The following is an 18678-nucleotide window of genomic DNA, read 5'->3' as shown; positions in this document are numbered from 1 at the left end:
CTTTTTCTTGTCATTCTACAGCCAATCGTTAAATCTGTAATCCTTGGAAACATGTTAATGCCTCACCTTTTGGAAACAGAATGTTTAATCCTCCACATTTGTTGTGGCTGTGTTTCTGCAATATGTTTTGTGTTTCTAAGATTAGGTAAATGTAAAACTTACTTTGATTGGTAAAGCCGTTTGTTGTCCTGTACACACGTGAATCATCCTACATCATTTTAAGCAAATGATGTTGCCAATTATTTAGTCTTTTATTGGCTGTGAAGTTTGTCTTAACGACATGGTCTTTTCCTGAGATTATGGTTGTATAACGACCCTTTGTGTCCACGTTCTAGTGGCTTTAGAGTAAGCTGTACTTTTCCGCATGTTTTGCCTTTTGTCTTTTTTTTTTTTTTTTTTTTCCTCCTCCCCCCCCCCCCCCCCCCCCCCCCCCCCATCTTGTGTCAAATGACTATTCCAGTTTTTTGCTAACCATGTGGTCTTTTTTTTTTCCTCTTTTTCTCCACCCTCCCCCCCCCGCCCCACCCTGCCTGGTGGACCCCTGCAGATTAATCGGCCGCTCGATGGGGATTTACAGAGGAGCTCCCACCTGTGTCGCCTCCCCTCCACTCCACCGCCTGCCCCCCCTCTTCAGCACCTCCTCCACAGAAATCATGAAACTTGTATTAACTGAATGGCAATTGATATGGATTTTTACTGATCACAGTAGACAGTAAACGGAGCCAACCCATGACAAGCCATACCTTTCTACACGTCCTACCCAAATATCCACGTCTGTCCCTCGGGACCTTCACCGACACCCCTCTGACTCGCAAGGGGATGTGCTTGTGCCCTAACTGGTGTGTGGAGAGCATCTGAGTGCCGAGGGAAGGAGCGGATTTCAACATCAGCGGCTCCGTCTCCACCCTCCTCCTTATTTATATCTATTTCTTGAAATTGGGAGGTCCCCCCCCCCCCCCAACCCCTGTTTCTCGCATGCTGGTGGCCATGGCTCCCCAGAATGCTGACCCGGATACTATGCACGTGCAGGGTGTGGAGGTGGTCCCTGCCAAGAAGGTGGCCGGTGGTCGGGAGCAAGAAAACAGGGATGAGTCAGAGAGCGAGGGCTCCATAGATCGCATCCCGCTGCGCAAGTGGGTTATGCACGGTGCCGTCATGTTTGGCCGCGAGTTCTGCTACGCCATGGAGACGGCCCTGGTCACTCCAGTGCTGCTGCAAATAGGTAAGGAGGACACACATGGTCTCTTGTTCGGAGGGCTGGGTCCGTGGGGATACACCCAGAGGAAGCGGCAAGCAAACGGCTGTGAAAAGGCTGCTTATGTAGGAGTTCACCTGTAAAAACCGGTGGGTGGATTACACTCCATCATTGTTATGGAAACGAAATAACAGGTTTCTGCTCCAACAGGGTACGTGAACAGGACATTTAAATATGTACTGCACATGCACATAACACTGTTTTCCTTCCTGTAAGTTACGAATGGATATAGCGACTTTGTCTGGAGTGGATAGGTAATACTGCCTGCAAGCACTGCTCAGTGAATTTTTGTTTTGACACTTGCAAGTAGACATTCATGTACTCAAATATCATCTGAAGCTCCAGACTGAAGTCACAATGCCTTCCAGTTTTTAGGCAACCATCTTGCTGAATTCTTAGGAAAGGCTGAAGAGATGGCAAGCTGCAATCCTCTGGATTTATGATTGGAGTATTTTTTTTTTTGGGCCAGTGGTAAGGAAACAGCACACTGACCTCATTAATGTAACCAAACACTGCTGATCAGATTAGCTTGCCTCTTTATTGGTGCTTTAACGTGTTTCTGGGCTTTATGGAGGCTACTGTGTCAGCTTATTTACCCGGCTTACGAACAACAATGCACAGAACTAGGATATAAAGGCATCTGATGCCAAGGTACAATGTCCAGGAAGTTAAGTGCACACAAATTGTACCTGTTCAGTATCACAGTTGGATGAAAGGATTATTTTCTTTAAAATTTTCCTAACGGAGTAAATGAAATGGTGAGTAGAGGCTAAGTGTAATTCCTGCAGTAGCTATTAATGTACCACTGACCTCATAGTTTTAATTGCACATTATCCCTGTGTGGAAAAGGTGCAGCAGGGCACATACAACTAAGCTCGCCATGTCAGGGCCCAGATTACTGCGGCATGTCTTTACACGGTCATCCCTACCCGCAGCTCTCCCTCTGTTTTCGGGCCACTGAAGTGGCAAAAGCAGGTTCCTTTTTGAGTTCACACCAGTAGCGCTTTGCCCATCCACACAAGCTGCCTTCAGCTGCAAGGTGTCTGAACATATTGTATGAATCTGATTAAATTTCCCATGATGGTCCCACACAGTGAGTCTACTTTCACATGCTCAGGGAAGGCAGAAGTCTTTCTGGTACCATTGGCTGTCCCAAGGTCAAAACTGTTTCTTGTGGAGGTTTGGGGGATCTTGATGCACCTTCTTGGTCTTCGCTGATGTCATTCAAATCTTGAGGTTTCTCCCATCAAGCAGGACAAGCAGTGATTTCAGTTCTCAGCAGGAAGATGAGTGCAAAACTAGAATCTTGACTAAGCAAACTTTGCACCCAGTGGTCATATACTGACTGTATGTCGTGCTGCTGCCCGGCTGGTCTGCCACACCTCCACATCTGGCTTCGGGGCACTTCTCTCTTATCCACTGAAATGGTCGTAGTTTGGACAGCCTCTCCTTTGTCTAGTGGAGTTCTTGGTCAACTGATGTAGGCAAGGTTGCCATTTATGGTGTAGCAACTCACAGCTAAAATCATGTATTTGTTTTTTAAGCTGGGTAACAAATTTTCATTTGATCTACTATAGCCTGCTGTATTTAGCTCTCAACTGGGAGTTTCAATGTGGTATTTCATCAACTGAGGAGTGATGTGGAGCTCATAAGATACTAGTGATCTAGAGCAAGGGCATCAGTGTGGAAATGCTACAAACACAAGCATGGTGGAATTATTTTGGGAGCAGTTAGGAGTATTCCCAGTGCAGCACTGTTCAATAACTACTCTTTAATGTGTTGTAGATGAATAACTGATTACACAAAGGGAATGACTTGTACTGAACTCCAAACATGTTTGTTGCGTTTGTCTAGCTTTCACTCATTTCAGATGGAAGTCGGCACTCCTCTGGAAGAAGCCCAGTAATTATACATGCTCAACTTCAGTACTCCATGGTGTGTGGTGTATGTGGTGATTGATACATCACTTAAGCCTTGGCTAAGATGAGGTCTAATGTCTCCAAACTGAAGTGAAAATTATGTGCGGGAAGCCAGCAAAGAGACTTGCTTGCCGTATCAGTGAGTTGTGTTTTTCAGTAGTCATTCAATTGATCAGTTATTGAACCAACATATCTTAATAGCTCATCTGCAGCAGTTCCCAGAGATGTAGGGCCCTTGTTAGTTGCTTTGTTTTCAGTCTTCAGCCGAGTTCTCCAATACAGGTATTGACCGCGCGCACTCAGTTGTCACTGGTACTGTAGACTCAGGTCTATATACAGCAACGAAGTCTTTGGGCAAAAGTGTGTTTTATTTAGGCACTGAAAATGTACACATTTGAACGCTTTAATGAATTATGTAAGTTGCCCCCCATAATCGGTTGTTATGGATTTTCTAATCTGGGGCCATTTGGGTAGACACAAAGAGTAGTAGTATGACCTTGCAGGGCTGTCAATGCTGTTTCTGGACAGGCAGCTAATGCCTTCCTAGTGGTAAACTTATTGGAGCCCTTTGAAATTCTCTTTATACATTTACATTTATTTATTTTCTCCAAAGCAACTTCCAATGAACTCCATGTAGTGTTACCAGCCCACACCTTATTCACCGTGGTGACTTACACTGCTAGATACATTACTTACACTGGGTCACTCATCCATACATCAGTGGAACACACTCTGTGTCACTCACACACCATGGGTGAACCTGAAGAACATGTCTTTGAACTGTGGGAGAAAACCAGAGCACCTGGAGGAAACCCACGCAGACAGGGAGAACATGCAAGCTCTACACAGACTGAGTGGGGATTGAACCCACATCGTCTTGCACCACCCAGGTGCTGAGACAGCAGCACTACTTATTGTGCCACTTATTACTTGCATTTCTTTAAATTACTTTACTGTAATTACAGTAGTAATTTGCTGTTCTTCATAGTGTATAAATACGGGGAAAAAAGTCCAAGAGACATTAAACCCATTTGAGGAAAAGTTGGGTCTAGAGTGGTGACCCCAAAGCCTAAATTTGGATCTGTTTTTCAGAGTGGAAAACTTAGGTTAAAGGGCAGGATTGAGCCTATTCTGAGTATCACCCCCCCCCCCCCCCCCCCCCAAAAGCTTAATATCTTCTCCATTCTTGTCTCAGGCATGATATACCAAGAGAACTTCTAAAGAAGTCATTCACTCAGTGTTGACTAGTGCTTGCCACAAAGCAGGATCACAGTAGTTCGGAGCCTGTTCCACGAGCACCAGGTACGCAACCGTTTACTCCCTGGATGGAGTGCTAGCCCACCACAGGGTTCTTGTGCACAAACGCTTGCAGCGAGTCAAACGCTAAGGGCAGTTTAGAGTCACCAAATCACTTAAAAACCAGTCTTTGCACTGGAGAAGGAAACCCATGCTGGAGAACAAGCAAACTCCAGAGACCGAGTACAGTTCGAACCCACTGCTCAAGAGCTGTGAAGTACCAGGGCTACTTGCTGCTCCCACCGTGTTGCCTTTGTTCTGAAAAACATTATTCTTGTGGACCAAGACAGATGTCATGCGATAAACTTTGCACTGAGGTCTTTTTTAAATAAAAGGAAACTGCCTCAGAAGAAACATCCTATTTTCATACAGAGGTGAATTCTCCGTTGCGTGTGTTTGGTTCTGGCCCATTGGCAGAGGGACCTGCCGCTATTTACGGGAAATGACCGCAGGTGGACTGGGCACCTGTTTGTCCGGGGTCCCTTTGACTGGATTTCCTCCCCGAGCTCAGGCTTTTTTTTTTTTTTTTCCCCCCCGTTTATTGCCATTTTGCCTGATCTTGTTTGCACATTGATGTTTTGAGAACAAACTTAACAAAAATGACAAGGAGGGCTGGGGGCACTTCCATTTTTGGCCTTCTGGGGTTAGTGTTTTTCCCTGGTGGAATTTCCCCCCCCCCCCACAATGGCACCTCGGTGTTGCCCTTTTTGTAAAAGGAACAGGGGTGATGTATATTGATGTGGGAGCTTAACAATGGCCAAAGAACCATTGAAACTGAATTTTTTTTTTTTTTTTTTTTTTTCCCCCTCTCGCCTCATTGTTTCTTTTTTTTTTTTTCTCCCACACTTTCATGCATTTCAGCGAAAACTAAGAACTAACTATTGAAATATTTTTGGGCTTCCTCAGTCGCCAGTGCGGATATCTCCCTCCCCACCTTCAGAAAACATCTTGCACGTCTCATGAATTACTATTAAATGTTTATTTTAAAATATGTAAATCGGAGCTTTTCCACACGAGAGATGAAATGGCCTCAATGGGTAAATGGTAATTTTATAGCAGGGACTCCGAAGGAGTAGTTATGCTTCAGTGTGTAGCATGCTTCCTCATTTTCCTGGAGGCTTTCTTTCCTAACAGAATATTTAAAAATAACCTTTATCTGACAACTGCATTTCTTCATGTATTTTTGTGTTTAATGCTGCTCCAAGTATGAATCCTTTCAGTTTTTTTTCCCCAGCTGTCATGGAAGCAGTTATGTAAACTAGTAGAAATTCATCTTGGGATTAGCACTCTCTCTCTTTGCCCACCTCCTTAAGCCTTTCTACAGCGGTCATGTCTCATTAAAGCGCTTAAAGAGCCTCAATAAGCTGCAGGTTTGTTGTGCACTTTTGCATGTTGTGTAGCATCCTGCGGGTTTAGCGGCGTTGTCCACGCAGCTCTGCAGCGCTCTTAAGGAAACGCTCACAGCAGTATCAAGGGCTTATATCTCTGCGGGCCTTTATTTATTTATTTACTTAAATATGGCTCAGTAGTATTGCCTTGATCTTCAGTGACGAAGGTAATAACCGGGCCTTGTGGTTTTGTCCTAATGGGCTTTTCAAAGGACGTTTGCTTAAATGCTGTACTTGGGTACGCAATTTGAAATGCATCCCTGCAGCATTCAACAGAATCTGAGTACAGCACAGAATGGCAGTAATCCTGCAGTCAAGTGGCTTTTTGAATTTGCTGAAGCGTTTATTTGTTTTATTTTCTTAAAGCCTGGGTATTACTACAGCCAGTTTCTTAAGCCATCTGTCAGACCGCACTCCTAGTTTCCGCAACTCTTAAATCAGCTGTCATTTAATTATTTCTAGAATGAAAACTTAAATCTTATTGGCCTTCGGTCAGAAGGTTTTAAATCCCACTCTTGCTGTATTATCGCTGACCAAGGCACATACTTTGAATTGATACAGTATTAAAAAAAACACATCTTAATGGTTACACAGTTATGAGTATCTCAGCATATAAATGTGGTTTTGTAAGTCATCTTGGACAATGATGTCATCTAAACAGGGTTTGATATAATCATAATGTCCACGCATAGGGTGGTGCAGCGGGTTTGGCTGGGGTTCGAGTCCCGCTTGGAGCGCCTTGCAATGGACTGGCGTCCCGTCCTGGGTGTGTCCCCTCCCCCTCCAGCCGGCGTGTGGGTGTGTGCGCAAAGCAGAACCGGTGTGAACAGTATAGGAACGCAACTGCTGTCAGAAAGGTGCCATAGAAGTGGGCCTTTATTTATTTGCCTCCCCTGTTTATGTCTGCTACGTGGATGGTGTACTCCACGTTCATGAAGCACGCAGAGTGGCCCTAGCGTCAAATTGTTTATCCTGAGCTCTGGGATAATTCCTGTCAGTGGCACGTTCATCCACCAGAAAGGAAGTCAGAAATGTCAACTATTTGCAGCGGCAGCAAGGAGGCGTCCGTACCCAGCGCCGTTTACCTCTGGCGCGCGTAGATGGTGGGGAAATAAACAACAATGGTGACCACAAAGATGCAAAGGTATGGGAAGAATGTGTGAGTCTGCACATTTCTGCCTTCCTGTTTTCTGTTTAGGGTAGTTACGGGGTGAGGTGCCCGCCAGATTCTCGGCTGATGCGGACGCGAGGGGGGGGGGGGGCGGGCCTCGTTTATTCTCCGCGCTGCTCCCCGTTGGAAGCTGCCGGGAAACGTGCGGGATCAAGTGTGCGTCGCGCTTCCCGCTCAGCCGGCGATCCACGGCCTTCTACAGGCTTCCGCGTTGTCCGCTTTATTTTTGCAGGGCTGAACCCACCGGCTGATGCACAAACCCATTTTCAGCAGTTTTTCAAGTCTGTTGAATGTGGTGTCAGAATGCTTGTCTGGTTTTACGATTACCTGCTCTAATAACTAATAATGGTTGTTGTGTATTAAAAATAAAATTGCTCATCTGCTTCAAGATGACGTTCCCCCCCATATATAATATATGCAGAGCTACTTCATCTGAGCTTCTCCTGGGAATTCAGCAGGCAGCGGTATTTGCCCAATATGCCAAAAGTATCACCGTTTCAATTATTCTGTGCTGTCTGTGGGGTTTTGATTTAAAAACGAGGAAAGACACCGCTGTTGAGCAAGGCGCTGGAATATTACGAGCCGGTTCTTCATAATTTAAAAAGGAAGCGTGTGTGTGTGTGTGTGTGTGTGTGTGTGTGTGTGTGTGTGTGTGTGTGTGTGTGTGTGTGTGTGTGTGTGTGTGTGTGAGAGAGACTGTCGGAAGGTGGAGGCTTTGAATGGGTGCAGTACTGTTGGAGTGGTGGATGCCTACATATTTATTTTAATAATTGTCTGTCTGTCTCTCACACTCTCTCTCCAGCAGACAGATGCAAGTCTAGGTAAAATGCGGTAAGAGTAGAGTCCTTGTACCCCAGTCTCATTTGTCGTGGCGTCTCTTTAACCGATGCGCTCGACATCCACTTGCACCCTCCGTAATGCCCACTGCCCAGCATCCATGTATAAATCTATTTTGTGTTTTTCGCTGTGCCTTGGGCCCTGACGCTGGTCGTCGATAAGTTCCGTCACGGTTAGTGACAGCATACAGCTGCTTTATGCTGCTTTCTGAAAACTTATTAAGGGCTTGTTCCAGGGCGCAGCGCTGGCCTTCCGAGATGCAGTGCTGAGATGCTATAGTACCAGACGGCAGTAAATCACCGCTCCTCCGCTCGCCTGTCCATATTTAGTGTCAGCAGGCAGCGCATAACGTGTCACGCTGCTCGGAGCAGACCGTTCGCATTCCACGCACGGCACGCTGGCCTCACGACCAACAATGGATTAACAAGCTCAGTCTGTCTGAGCACATGAATTTGGGGAAGGAAGAGGTCACTTGCACATTTGTGCTACCATAGTGCGATTTGTCTGGCTAAGACAATATTAAATTTTTTTTTTTTGTGTGTGGGCTTTCGGAGGGCAGTGCTACGGCAGCACAGTCCACATGACGCGGTCTGGTTGCTGCTGTTGCTCAACAAGGCTTGGCTCAGTTCTGCACTGCATTTTCACAACGTGACTAAGATCTTTACCCTGATTCATAGCCACCACTCTCAAAACAAGGACAGCGGGGAACCCTTTGGAAATTTCCAGACAAGTCCATGAAAGCTTTTTTTTTTTTAACTTGTTTTGTAAGATAAATTTAAGCAAGGTATATAAAAATGAATGGGGGACATGGTGGCGTAGTAGGTTGGACCGGGTCCTGCTCTCTGGTGGGTCTGGGGTTCAAGTCCTGCTTGGGGTGCCTTGTGTCCCCTCTCCCTCCAGCCTTATGCCCTGTGTTGATGGGTTAGGTTCCGGTCCCGAGCAGGGTTGCTGTGAACAAGCAGTTTCAGACTGTGTGTGTGTGTGTGTGTGTGTGTGTGTGTGTGTGTGTGTGTGTGTGTGTGTGTGTGTGTCTGTATAAAAACTAGCATATACCTCCTGTGCCTTAGCTCTTATTTTATGTTGTACCATGAACTTGGCATCTAATGATGTAGCCAATGTTGCTGGATATCAGTTTGTAATTTTTTTTTTTTTTAAAAAAAAAAACAAGACTTAAGAGAGATCTAGATTTTCTTTCTACTTTTCCCCTCCCTGTTTCTTCCTTTGTTCTCATTTGCAGACAGACTCAAGGTTCATAACTGCTGTAGAGTTTTCATCGGCTTTTCAAAGCCATTGCTGGAAAACGGGCTCATGGAAACTCGTTCATGTCTTGTCTTGCGGTCTCTGTGTTTTGAATTTAAACCTTGAACCACACAAAAACGGGAAAACAACCTCGGTACAACCCGTAATAAAGACCCTGTTACTGAGATGTTTTCTCAACTGAATTATACCTTCGCGACGACTACGTTACAATACAAAAGAGAATGGTGCAAAATGCTCGGCTGAGGATGATGGGCAGTAATTGCTGGTAATAACAGCTGCAGTTTTATCTATGTACTGAATTATCCAGTGTGTGGGTTTCCTGTGTAGTTTAAATGGGGAATCTCGGCGATCTATTTCGTGCACTTATGTTCTCGGTGCACAAGTGCTGGAGTGATAAAGTTCCTCGTTTCACACTCGCTGCATTAATATCCAGAATGATCAAACCTAGATCTTAATATAAGAAGCATACATTAATCATTGTAAGGCCACTTTGTAACATCTACCTAATGGATACACACATCGGTGAAAGTAGTTTATCGGAATATGATTTTTAAGTCTTAATCTGATATAGATGTCTGGCTTTTACTTTGTTCCCTACAGTACCTGAGTGATGAGGAGAGATACTCTTAGTTGATGCTCTTTGGCGCAACGAGTTTTACGCATGTGGAAAATGTAATTATAAGCACTTTGGCGTAGGCTGCGTGCGCCAAGCGTTCTGAATAAGATTCACAGTTTGAATGAACTGTGGCCCCTTTTAATCTTGTACTCATACTGTGCATTACATGAATGTGCTTTATTTTCACAAACAGCAGCCAGTGTAAGAATCCAACGTATTGTGCAGTTGTTCTCCTTGAAACTGGTCACGTGACCGGACGTCTTACGTCCCGACATAAGAAAGCTGCAGGAGATTTCTTTCGATCGTCGTTCCGCGATTGCAGTTCTCGAACCACCTTGGTTTCATAAACTGCACGATACAAAGCGCACAAGACTAGGGATAGCTGCTTCCGTCAGTCGTGAATTTTTGACTTTGATGCACGGATTAGGATCACCGTGTGCCAGGCTCTTGCTTGGGTTTGTCTGCTCGTGTCCCTGCCCGCCCTGCTGCATCACTGCCGCCTCGCTGCTGCAGTGTTATGTAACATGAGCTGCTGCCGCCGGACACCGTGTGAAATTCATGCAGTTTTAATTTTGCCCTTCAGGGGGATGGATCGTACACAGGGAAACGGGCTGGAAATCTTGCCGCATAAGAAGAAAGGGGGAGGGGGGGGGCGTCTGCTCAGAAACCACCTGTCGGTGCCTCTGCCCTTCGATCTACATCAGCCAGCACTACGCAGGTGACCTTGGCCGGACGGCACGGCAAGTGGGCAGCAGGAGTTGGAGCCCCGACGTGCCTCTTGAATGGCGACGGGCACCAGCTGACGCTCCGTTTTCCAAACACCCTTCCCACAGTTCACGGAAGCCACGCTTTTAGACAAACGGCGTGGTTGCTGGGAAGGAGCAGTGCTGTGTTTTGTATCAGGGCCCCTGCGCTGTCTAGCAAACGGTTTCCTTGTCGCTCTGGTTGCTTTAAATACCGCAGTGTCACGTGTAGTCCCACCATGTAAAGATGGGTGAGGATCGGACCCCCCCCTCTCTCTGGTTGCAGATACCAGAGTCCAGTCATGCTGTTTCCAGGTCTGCTAAGGGAGGGTCACAGTCATTTGATCCATTACTTTGTGTTCCAGTAGTGTGGGATGTTAACCTATTTGCTGGCATCACACTGTCGGCAGTCTCTTTACTCAAGGCTTTTTTTTTCCAGGGGTTCATTGTTGCCACTCTAAATAATTTATGCGCCCTCAGAGAGTTGGCACATATGCTGCTGATGTTGGCGACACCGTCATGGGCAGGGCCTCGGCCGTGTAAATATTTTAACCTCCCATCTGCTTCTTTGAACTGACGTGACTTTTCTTCTTTCTGGGGTTCTGATGTCCTGGCCCAGTCCAGGAACAATTTTTTTTTTTTTGCATAAGCTGCAGCCTTCTGTAGAGGGGAGGGCCTGTCTTCAAAAGCCAAGAAAAGCAGGCCACCGTCCCGTCCAGCAGTCTCAGAAGGAGGTGTTGTGCCCTGTGCACCGTCTGGCTCCAGCAGAGGTGCTCCACACTGCAAAAACAAGTGCAGGCACCTGTTTCCTCCCCATCACCATTCATCCTGGCCCAAAGCTCTCGACCCCTGACCCCCCCCCCACCCCTTCCCTCTTACTTTTCACACCATTCATCCAATTCCAGATTTCTTGGCATATTCTCATTTTCTCACAGAAAGTGTTAAAGGGCTTGAGAAAGAATGGAACAAATAGCAGTATTGTTTTCCTTGACCAGTACAGGACGGGTGTACAGATCCCATAACCCTTGTACGTACCCCTCCCCTCCACTCTCGCCTGTGAGACCGAGATGATTCACGTGACTCCTGAGAAGTGGGTGGACGACAATGCGTGTGTAAATCACACTAATCTCAGCACTTAAACAGGAGCCCTTTGTACACACCATTATTTGCAGTTCCTGGATGTGTAATCATGAGCAGATGTGTGAAATTAAGATGCTCGCTCTTAAGCATCAATGACATCAAAGAAGTGAACAGGTGTGCAGGGTTTGGATTTACCCAATTATACAGCTGGCTGATTTGTCCAGTTTTCAGGGTATGCATTTTGATCAAGGCTAGTATGGTAGGAACCGTTGTTCAAGCCTGGCTCCTTAAAGTGCAAGGCAGAAACTGTACGCATTGCATCACGCCCTACCCCATGTGGTCATCCTCAGCTCATCAGCGTTGACATTTTTCTTGGTCACGTCATTCCAGCATGAAAGTTCATTTATTTGATGCATTTAATTTATTTAATCAGCTTCTCACCGAAATTTGTTCAGAAAGTACTGCGAGTAAAATTTATATAAAAAAATTTCTTTAAATTCCTATTCAAGTGTTGAAAAATAAGGGGATGCGGTGGCGCAGTGGGTTGGACCGCAGTCCTGCTCTTCGGTGGGTCTGGGGTTCGAGTCCCGCTTGGGGTGCCTTGCGACGGACTGGCGTCCCGTCCTGGGTGTGTCCCCTTCCCCCTCCGGCCTTACGCCCTGTGTTGCCGGGTAGGCTCCGGTTTCCCGTGACCCCGTGAGGGACAAGCGGTTCTGAAAGTGTGTGTGTGTGTGTGTGTGTGTGTGTTGAAAAATATATTGCTTTCATGCTACTATGGTTTCCTCCTCCTATGGGTTCCAACCCCCATATTTTGAGAATTTAAAGAAATCTTGAATAATATTACACGTTTCATATTTTGGTGAATTTCTTTATTTTGATAGGGGCGCCAGGTGGCAAAGTGGTTGAAGTGATCACCTTGCGATCAAAGGAGTCTGGTTTGAATGCCACTTCTTGCTGCAGTACCTTGATCATGGTACTTACACCTGAACTGATAACAGTAAAATTTCACCACTGTATAAAATGGTGACTATTGTAAGCAGCTTAGTGTGAAGTCCATTGTAAGTCACTGGAGAAAAGTGTCAAACAAGTGAAAATAATTTTGTAACTGGATTTTCTTTCCATTTACCCCTTGCAGTTGCACCAAAAAGTATAGTTGTAGGGGTTTGTTTTTTTTTTTTGTATCTCTTTGTCCGAAAGTACATGATGATAAAGCAGCAAGTTCTTGGGAGCAGACATGAGTGTCCGAACAAGGTGTATGGTTCGTGAATCATTAACTTGTATGTGGGGGAAAAAAATCCCACAATTCAAAAATGCAGAGTCAGAATGAAATGTGGGAACTTCATCCCACTAAAGGTTTTGCTGGATTCATGGATTCATGCTGCAGTTTGTAGGAGCAAGTTTCCTCCCCTTTTTTTTTTTTTTTTTTTTTTTTTTTTTTTTTTTAAGAAAAGTTTTTTGACCTGACGTAAAACCTTTTCACATCTCTTTGCTTTGGTACAATAAATATTTCCTGTAGTGCTGCAAGTCACACTGCTCTCAGTATTGTTAGTCTGTTCAGACTGCTTGGGGGAACATAACAGCTTTATTTACTATAATCTTACGTCCTGTTTGGATGTTTACTGGGTTTATTTTGAGGGAAACAACTTGCGTATTAGCTGATTAAATCTGTTTCACGTGTCAGCCCCCCCCAAACAAAAATTTCCTTCTACCGCAATCTTGTAACAAAAAAATAGGAAGAGGAAGTGAGCCCTGACAAGCGATCACACAGCTCTGTCACAGCTTTGGGAAGGAACGGTTTACATGCTGGAATAGAAGGACTCAAGACGTTCCCAAGCCAGGCCACTATGTATTGCCAATTGTCACTTTCATGTGAACCAGAATGCAGATTCAATTCCTGAGATCCTGTCTACATGGCTCCGTCTGAGGAAGGTGGCTGATAAGGCTTCCAGAGCTTTCTTCTGACATTCTCCCACATTCAGTGATCAACTGCAGCTTGACGTCCAGTCCCAGCAACTGCTGGAACACCTTGTCCTTCAGCAAAAATGCCTTTGTTGGGGTGGGAGGGGGGGGGGATGCAGTGGCAGCGGTGGCAAGCTCTTTTAATTTTCATAAAAACACATCATGCTCTGGAATTAAAATTGTGAAAGACTCCCGTACAAACATTTTGCCCACTTTTGGAATCCAAAGAAACTTTTTCCTCCCCGCCCTGTCCAACCGGCAAGGATCGGATTTCACAAAGAAACCAGTTCTTATTCTGCTCGTCTTGAAATGTGAGCCAAGTAGCACTGTGGAAATGTACTGGGTAAACCGGAGCCTGTTCTCAGAAAGGGAACAAGGTACGGAGACACCCCCGTATGGGAATCTCGCTGGTGTGTCCAAGCAAGTGGGTGGAGTTGCAGGCATGATGCTGGATTCCACCCAAACCACAGGATATTGAGTTTGGGGTTTTCGACTCAGCAGCTGCTGGAACTCCAGCAGGTTCATTCATGTGATGTTTTGAAAGACCGCTGCTTATGTTGATGATTTTCTCTGAGAAATCAGAATCCTTTAGAAAAGCAGTGTAACATTCCCGGTACTGTAAGTTCCAGCAGGGGCCTACGGCTTTCTTGCACACGCAGCAAGATGTCCTAGTAGGGCACTGAATTCGTTTCCCAGATTTCTGACTGGTTTTGTCTGGTTTCATTGCCACTGCTGAAATCTTCAGTTTGGTTTTTATTATGAGGCTCGGCTGAGTTTTCACAAAAGGTTTCCTGGAAATTTTCCCCTTGCATAATGCACATATTCTCGGGGCTGAGCACTTTTTCCGATACCGCCACCAGAACAAGCAGGAGGACACTGGCTGATTTTTCTCATTATCCCCTCGTAGGTAAACTAGGGGATTTGATCACAGAAGTTAGAATTCAATTTCCCTGTGTTTCCAGAATTTTCCTACGTCTTAGGTCATTGGAGACCTGTTTTACTTAGTTGAAATTTAGAGTTTTTCAGTCGAAGTCATACATTGTGACTGTGGCCTTACAGTAATCTTCATCAGATGGGGTGGACATCACTGGACCATCTCTGCATTCTCCTCTTCATAAGAAGGTAATAACATCGTCTTAAAGCCCTTTTAAGGTGGATGCTGTACTTCTGAAGGACAGCCAGTTTTTCTTTTGCCAGGTGCAGGGAAGTTATTTACTTTGGTCCAAAATCCCACTTTATACTGGTAAAGCAAGCAGTTCAGCTTCAGAAGAAAGCACAAGGTGGTATTGATTTGCAGAGTGACAGTGACTCATTCCTTGCCTTTAGTGCCTGTCTGAATGGTAGTCTGGAGATCTTGTAGGATCAGTGACCATTGTGCAGATGACACACATGCATGCAGTGTCTATGTGTGCATACGCGTGTGTCAATGTCTTGGTGTCAAGAGCAGTTGACTGGCAGTACTGTTTTTGCAACACAGACACGTTTTTTGGGTGATGAGCTTATATTTTGAAAATCTCAGCTGGCTTTTTTTTTTAACGAAATACATATTTATAGCGTCTAAATTAACATTGATGCACATTTACATGTTTTTGTTATTTGAAAAAGGAAATGTTTCATTGCAACTATGTGATGAATGTTAGAAATTGTACATAAAATGTATTTTGTTTGCCATCGAACAAACAGACATGTAACATTACTCATTTAGCAATTCTCATCACTTTGCATGTAAAATGTTCAACTGAGAGAAAATAGAAGCATGTCTTACTGTCATGTCTATCCTGAAGTTCGCATAGGTTTTCGACTCAAACGAGTCACCCTTCGTTCAGGCACCTAATCTTGTTTCATTTTGAGTCCTCATCGCTTTTATTTCTCCATTTGTTTCCCAAACCACCGTTTCCAAATGAGCAAATTGTGTTTTATAAATCTCAAGCAGCACTGGAAACGACTGATTAGTTTAGATGTGGAGAAACTTTGAACTTGGATATGCAAGGCATTCCAAGATATAAAATGTTGCAAAATTTGTGTAATAATAAAACCTGCATTTTCCAGAATGATCACTTATCATGTAGATATGGATTTAAGCAGCTGAATGATCAAAGGTGGAATTTCTACAGACCTCCCGTTCCTGCTGACTTATTCAATGTATTGTAATAAAGAATGCCTTGCTGAATGTAAGGTTTAAACTTTTACCACTCTTGACATTACTTCACCCAGTGATTCACAGAATGATGCAATTCCACTTCCAGCGATTTTAAGTTTCCACACAGACCTGTTGGTACCATTGAAGGTACGGTGTTAATCTCCCAAATGAACGTGGCTGTTTTTGTGTACTAGGACAATCAGAAGATGCTAGTGGCCCTTTGGGCAAACAAACAAACCTACACCCCTTACTGCTTCACAGGTTATTAATATTAATAATTTGCATTTAGATGATGCTGTTGTCCAAGGCAATTTACAATGCTAGACATACTACAGTATACTCAGCTGCCTACAACCATTAACCCGTCCACACAACAAAAGCATGTAACATGTTCACATGCTTAGGGCAATTTAGAGTCACAGTTTCACCTGAAACACCTGTCTTTGGATTGTGGAAGGAAAGTGGAGCACTGGAGAAGAGGGGGGAGAACATTGAACTTACAGCTAGATTCGCACCCAAATCTCAGTCCGCAACTCTGGACTTGTGTGGCACCTGCTTTGCTGGCTGTGCCATTATGCTGTGACGTCATTAAAACATGTAAACGGGCTAGAAAAAAAAAGCTTCAATTTATTTAGTATATTTATTCGGTAATAAATTCTATGCCTTTATCGATTTCTAGGCTTACCGAGTAGTCACAACTTCAGACCCACACCGCCTCTCTCAGAGCAGCAAAGCATGGACCCGAGCATGTCTTACTTAACATGCGAGGACACGCTATCCTGCATGTTTTCACTGTGTGTGGCTTCTGACGCATCTGCTTTGTCGAGCTGATTGAGGTTTGTCACATGAGCAATCACATGGTGCGACATGTGACAGCCAAGAGGAGTTTGCGGAGATTCCTAATAGCTTTAAACTCTTGGCAAGAGGAGCTCCTCTGGCCCTGTTGCCTTTGTGTATCTGGGGATTAAAGAGCAACCTGGTTTAGGCTGTGCTAAATCTGGGATTGGGACAGACCTTCCTTGATAAGGTCTTCCAGGATCCTTTCATGTTTTGAGATTTCCTCCGACGTGATTAAGTCGGTGCTGCCCGTGTTTGCGTGTGAATTCACGTCAGGCCTGCCAACAGATTCTGGCTGAGCACCCTGGATTCAAGACCCCTTTGGACCAGGATAGACTTTGTTCAGGAAGAGACCCAGGAAACTCGCAATGGTCTGTTCTTCGTGTGAGGTGGGTGTGGTGTTCGGGCCAACTCTTGACTTCAGCAAGAGAGACGGTTGGAATCTGGAGAATAACACTCATTCAAAGAAGGATCATCTCATGTAGAAGCTTGCAGTCCATGTTGTGAAAAGGTGCAGGTGGCTCACAAGATGCACCTTGGAGTAGCTGTATACCTGTCTTTGCGCCTCCTAGGATGGTGAGGGTATCGTTTGAGGGAAACGGAGGAACTCCGCCAGCTGACTGCAAGTACATTGCGTGAAAGGGGTACCATGTTTTAACCCTCGCAGTTTCTGCTGAAAACCTAAAACCACATAAATATTGCAGCTGTGATGTGGAATTGGGTCGCAGTGGCGCCTTTGGTCTCGCTGGGAGGAAGCGTGCGGGGATAGAGAGTTTTTGTGGCCCTCTGGTTTTTAATTATCCCTCTGGTTTGGAGAGCTTCTCGTCCCGTGGTGAAACCGAGGAAATCCCCGTCAGCACAAAGCACCCTGTGCTAAAGTTGCTGCAGTGACCCTACGCAGCTCATCCTAGTTTGCAAATAAATCTGACAGACTGCATTCCAGTAATCCTGCATTTGGTTTTAAACTCGTGCCAAATGGCCATGCAATGGTACAGTCCAGCAATGAGAGTGTTAACTCTCTCAGGCTGGAGGGGTTGGGGACTGCTGTTGAGGGTTATTATATTGAAAAAGCAGCATCGATCAACACAGTCCATTTATTGTCCACCTGAAACCAAATTATGGTACTTGTTTAAATTGTTCTCTTCTGATGGATGAAGCACTGCTGACTGTTAGGAGAACCCATCCAGACCAATCTAGCCTACCCTCGTTCGAGTGAATGGGCACCCCATAAATGCTGCTTCTCAGGACGGCCCTGGTTTGCCTGCTACAAGGTATCTTTGGCTGCAGTGTGGCTTCTCTGTGGAACCTTCTTCATCTTCACATAACATTTGTTTTATTCGTGGCTGTGTAAATAAAATGGACCTAATGAGAAAAGGCCATTCTTCGCCGTATCTGGTGGAGCCACATCTAATCAGAGAGTCCAGCTGGAACAGTGGAATGTTGTGCTGTACTATATTTCTTTATGTTTCTCTCTAATGTTGCTTGGCAAGCGGTAAATTAAAAGCATGCAAGCCTGTGGGCTGTTCATTATCTTATTTTAGCTTTTGGCAGAGCACAGCCAGTTTCTGCAGGATCAGTAGTACTGGAGGACTCCATGGGCTGGGATCAATAAATGAGTAAACCTGTAGAAAACTAGCGAACCTGTGGACTACATGGGAAGGCACCTGGGCCTGTTTTTTTTTTTTTTTTTTTTTTCCCCTGATTGATTCATACAAAGGTCCAACCAACTCGACCCAACCAACGTCAACTACCGCTTGTCCTGTCGCAGCGAGCCGGCGCCTATACCGGAAACACGGCGCAAGGCTGAAGGGGGTGGCGAAATACCCTGGACAGGACGCCAGCAGGACTCGTACCCCGGACCCGCCACACAGCAGGCACATATAAAGGGCCCTTTTCCTTATTAGAACTTTTGGGGGTATCTGTGAATCCTTCCCTCATTGAACATTGTCGTCTTTTTCAGAAGAACATGTCTGTGCTTTTAACGAGTAGTTAGAAGTTTGAAGGGCATCTCCAGTAACTTTGGCCCATTGGTGGGAAAGGTTGCCTGTGTTTGCTTTTGTAGGATGGGGACATGGAGTTGGGAAATGCATGCTCTTAACCTGAACGGTAGCTAATACACATTTTTGGTTGTTTCTATAAAGAGCCTAAGTGAGCCTTTTACAGTATGTGTGCCAAAG

General features: G+C 45.2%; 1 protein-coding gene across 2 annotated transcripts in view; it reads left to right on the top strand.

Moving 5' to 3' along the window:
- The window catches only part of slc45a4a (solute carrier family 45 member 4a), a 44407-nt gene that overhangs the window by 16835 nt on the left and 8894 nt on the right, over positions 1-18678 (top strand). For both annotated transcript variants that reach the window (XM_018731884.2, XM_018731883.2), the window contains exon 3: positions 548-1222. In XM_018731884.2, coding sequence (XP_018587400.1) covers positions 976-1222 — 247 coding nt within the window. In that variant the 5' untranslated portion in view covers positions 548-975. The remainder of the gene's footprint in view (positions 1-547; positions 1223-18678) is intronic.

This window comes from Scleropages formosus, chromosome 23 (assembly GCF_900964775.1).
Source record: "Scleropages formosus chromosome 23, fSclFor1.1, whole genome shotgun sequence".
NCBI lineage: Eukaryota > Metazoa > Chordata > Actinopteri > Osteoglossiformes > Osteoglossidae > Scleropages > Scleropages formosus.
The sequence above is the reverse complement of the archived record's forward strand: the minus strand, read 5'-3'. Positions and strand labels throughout refer to the sequence as shown.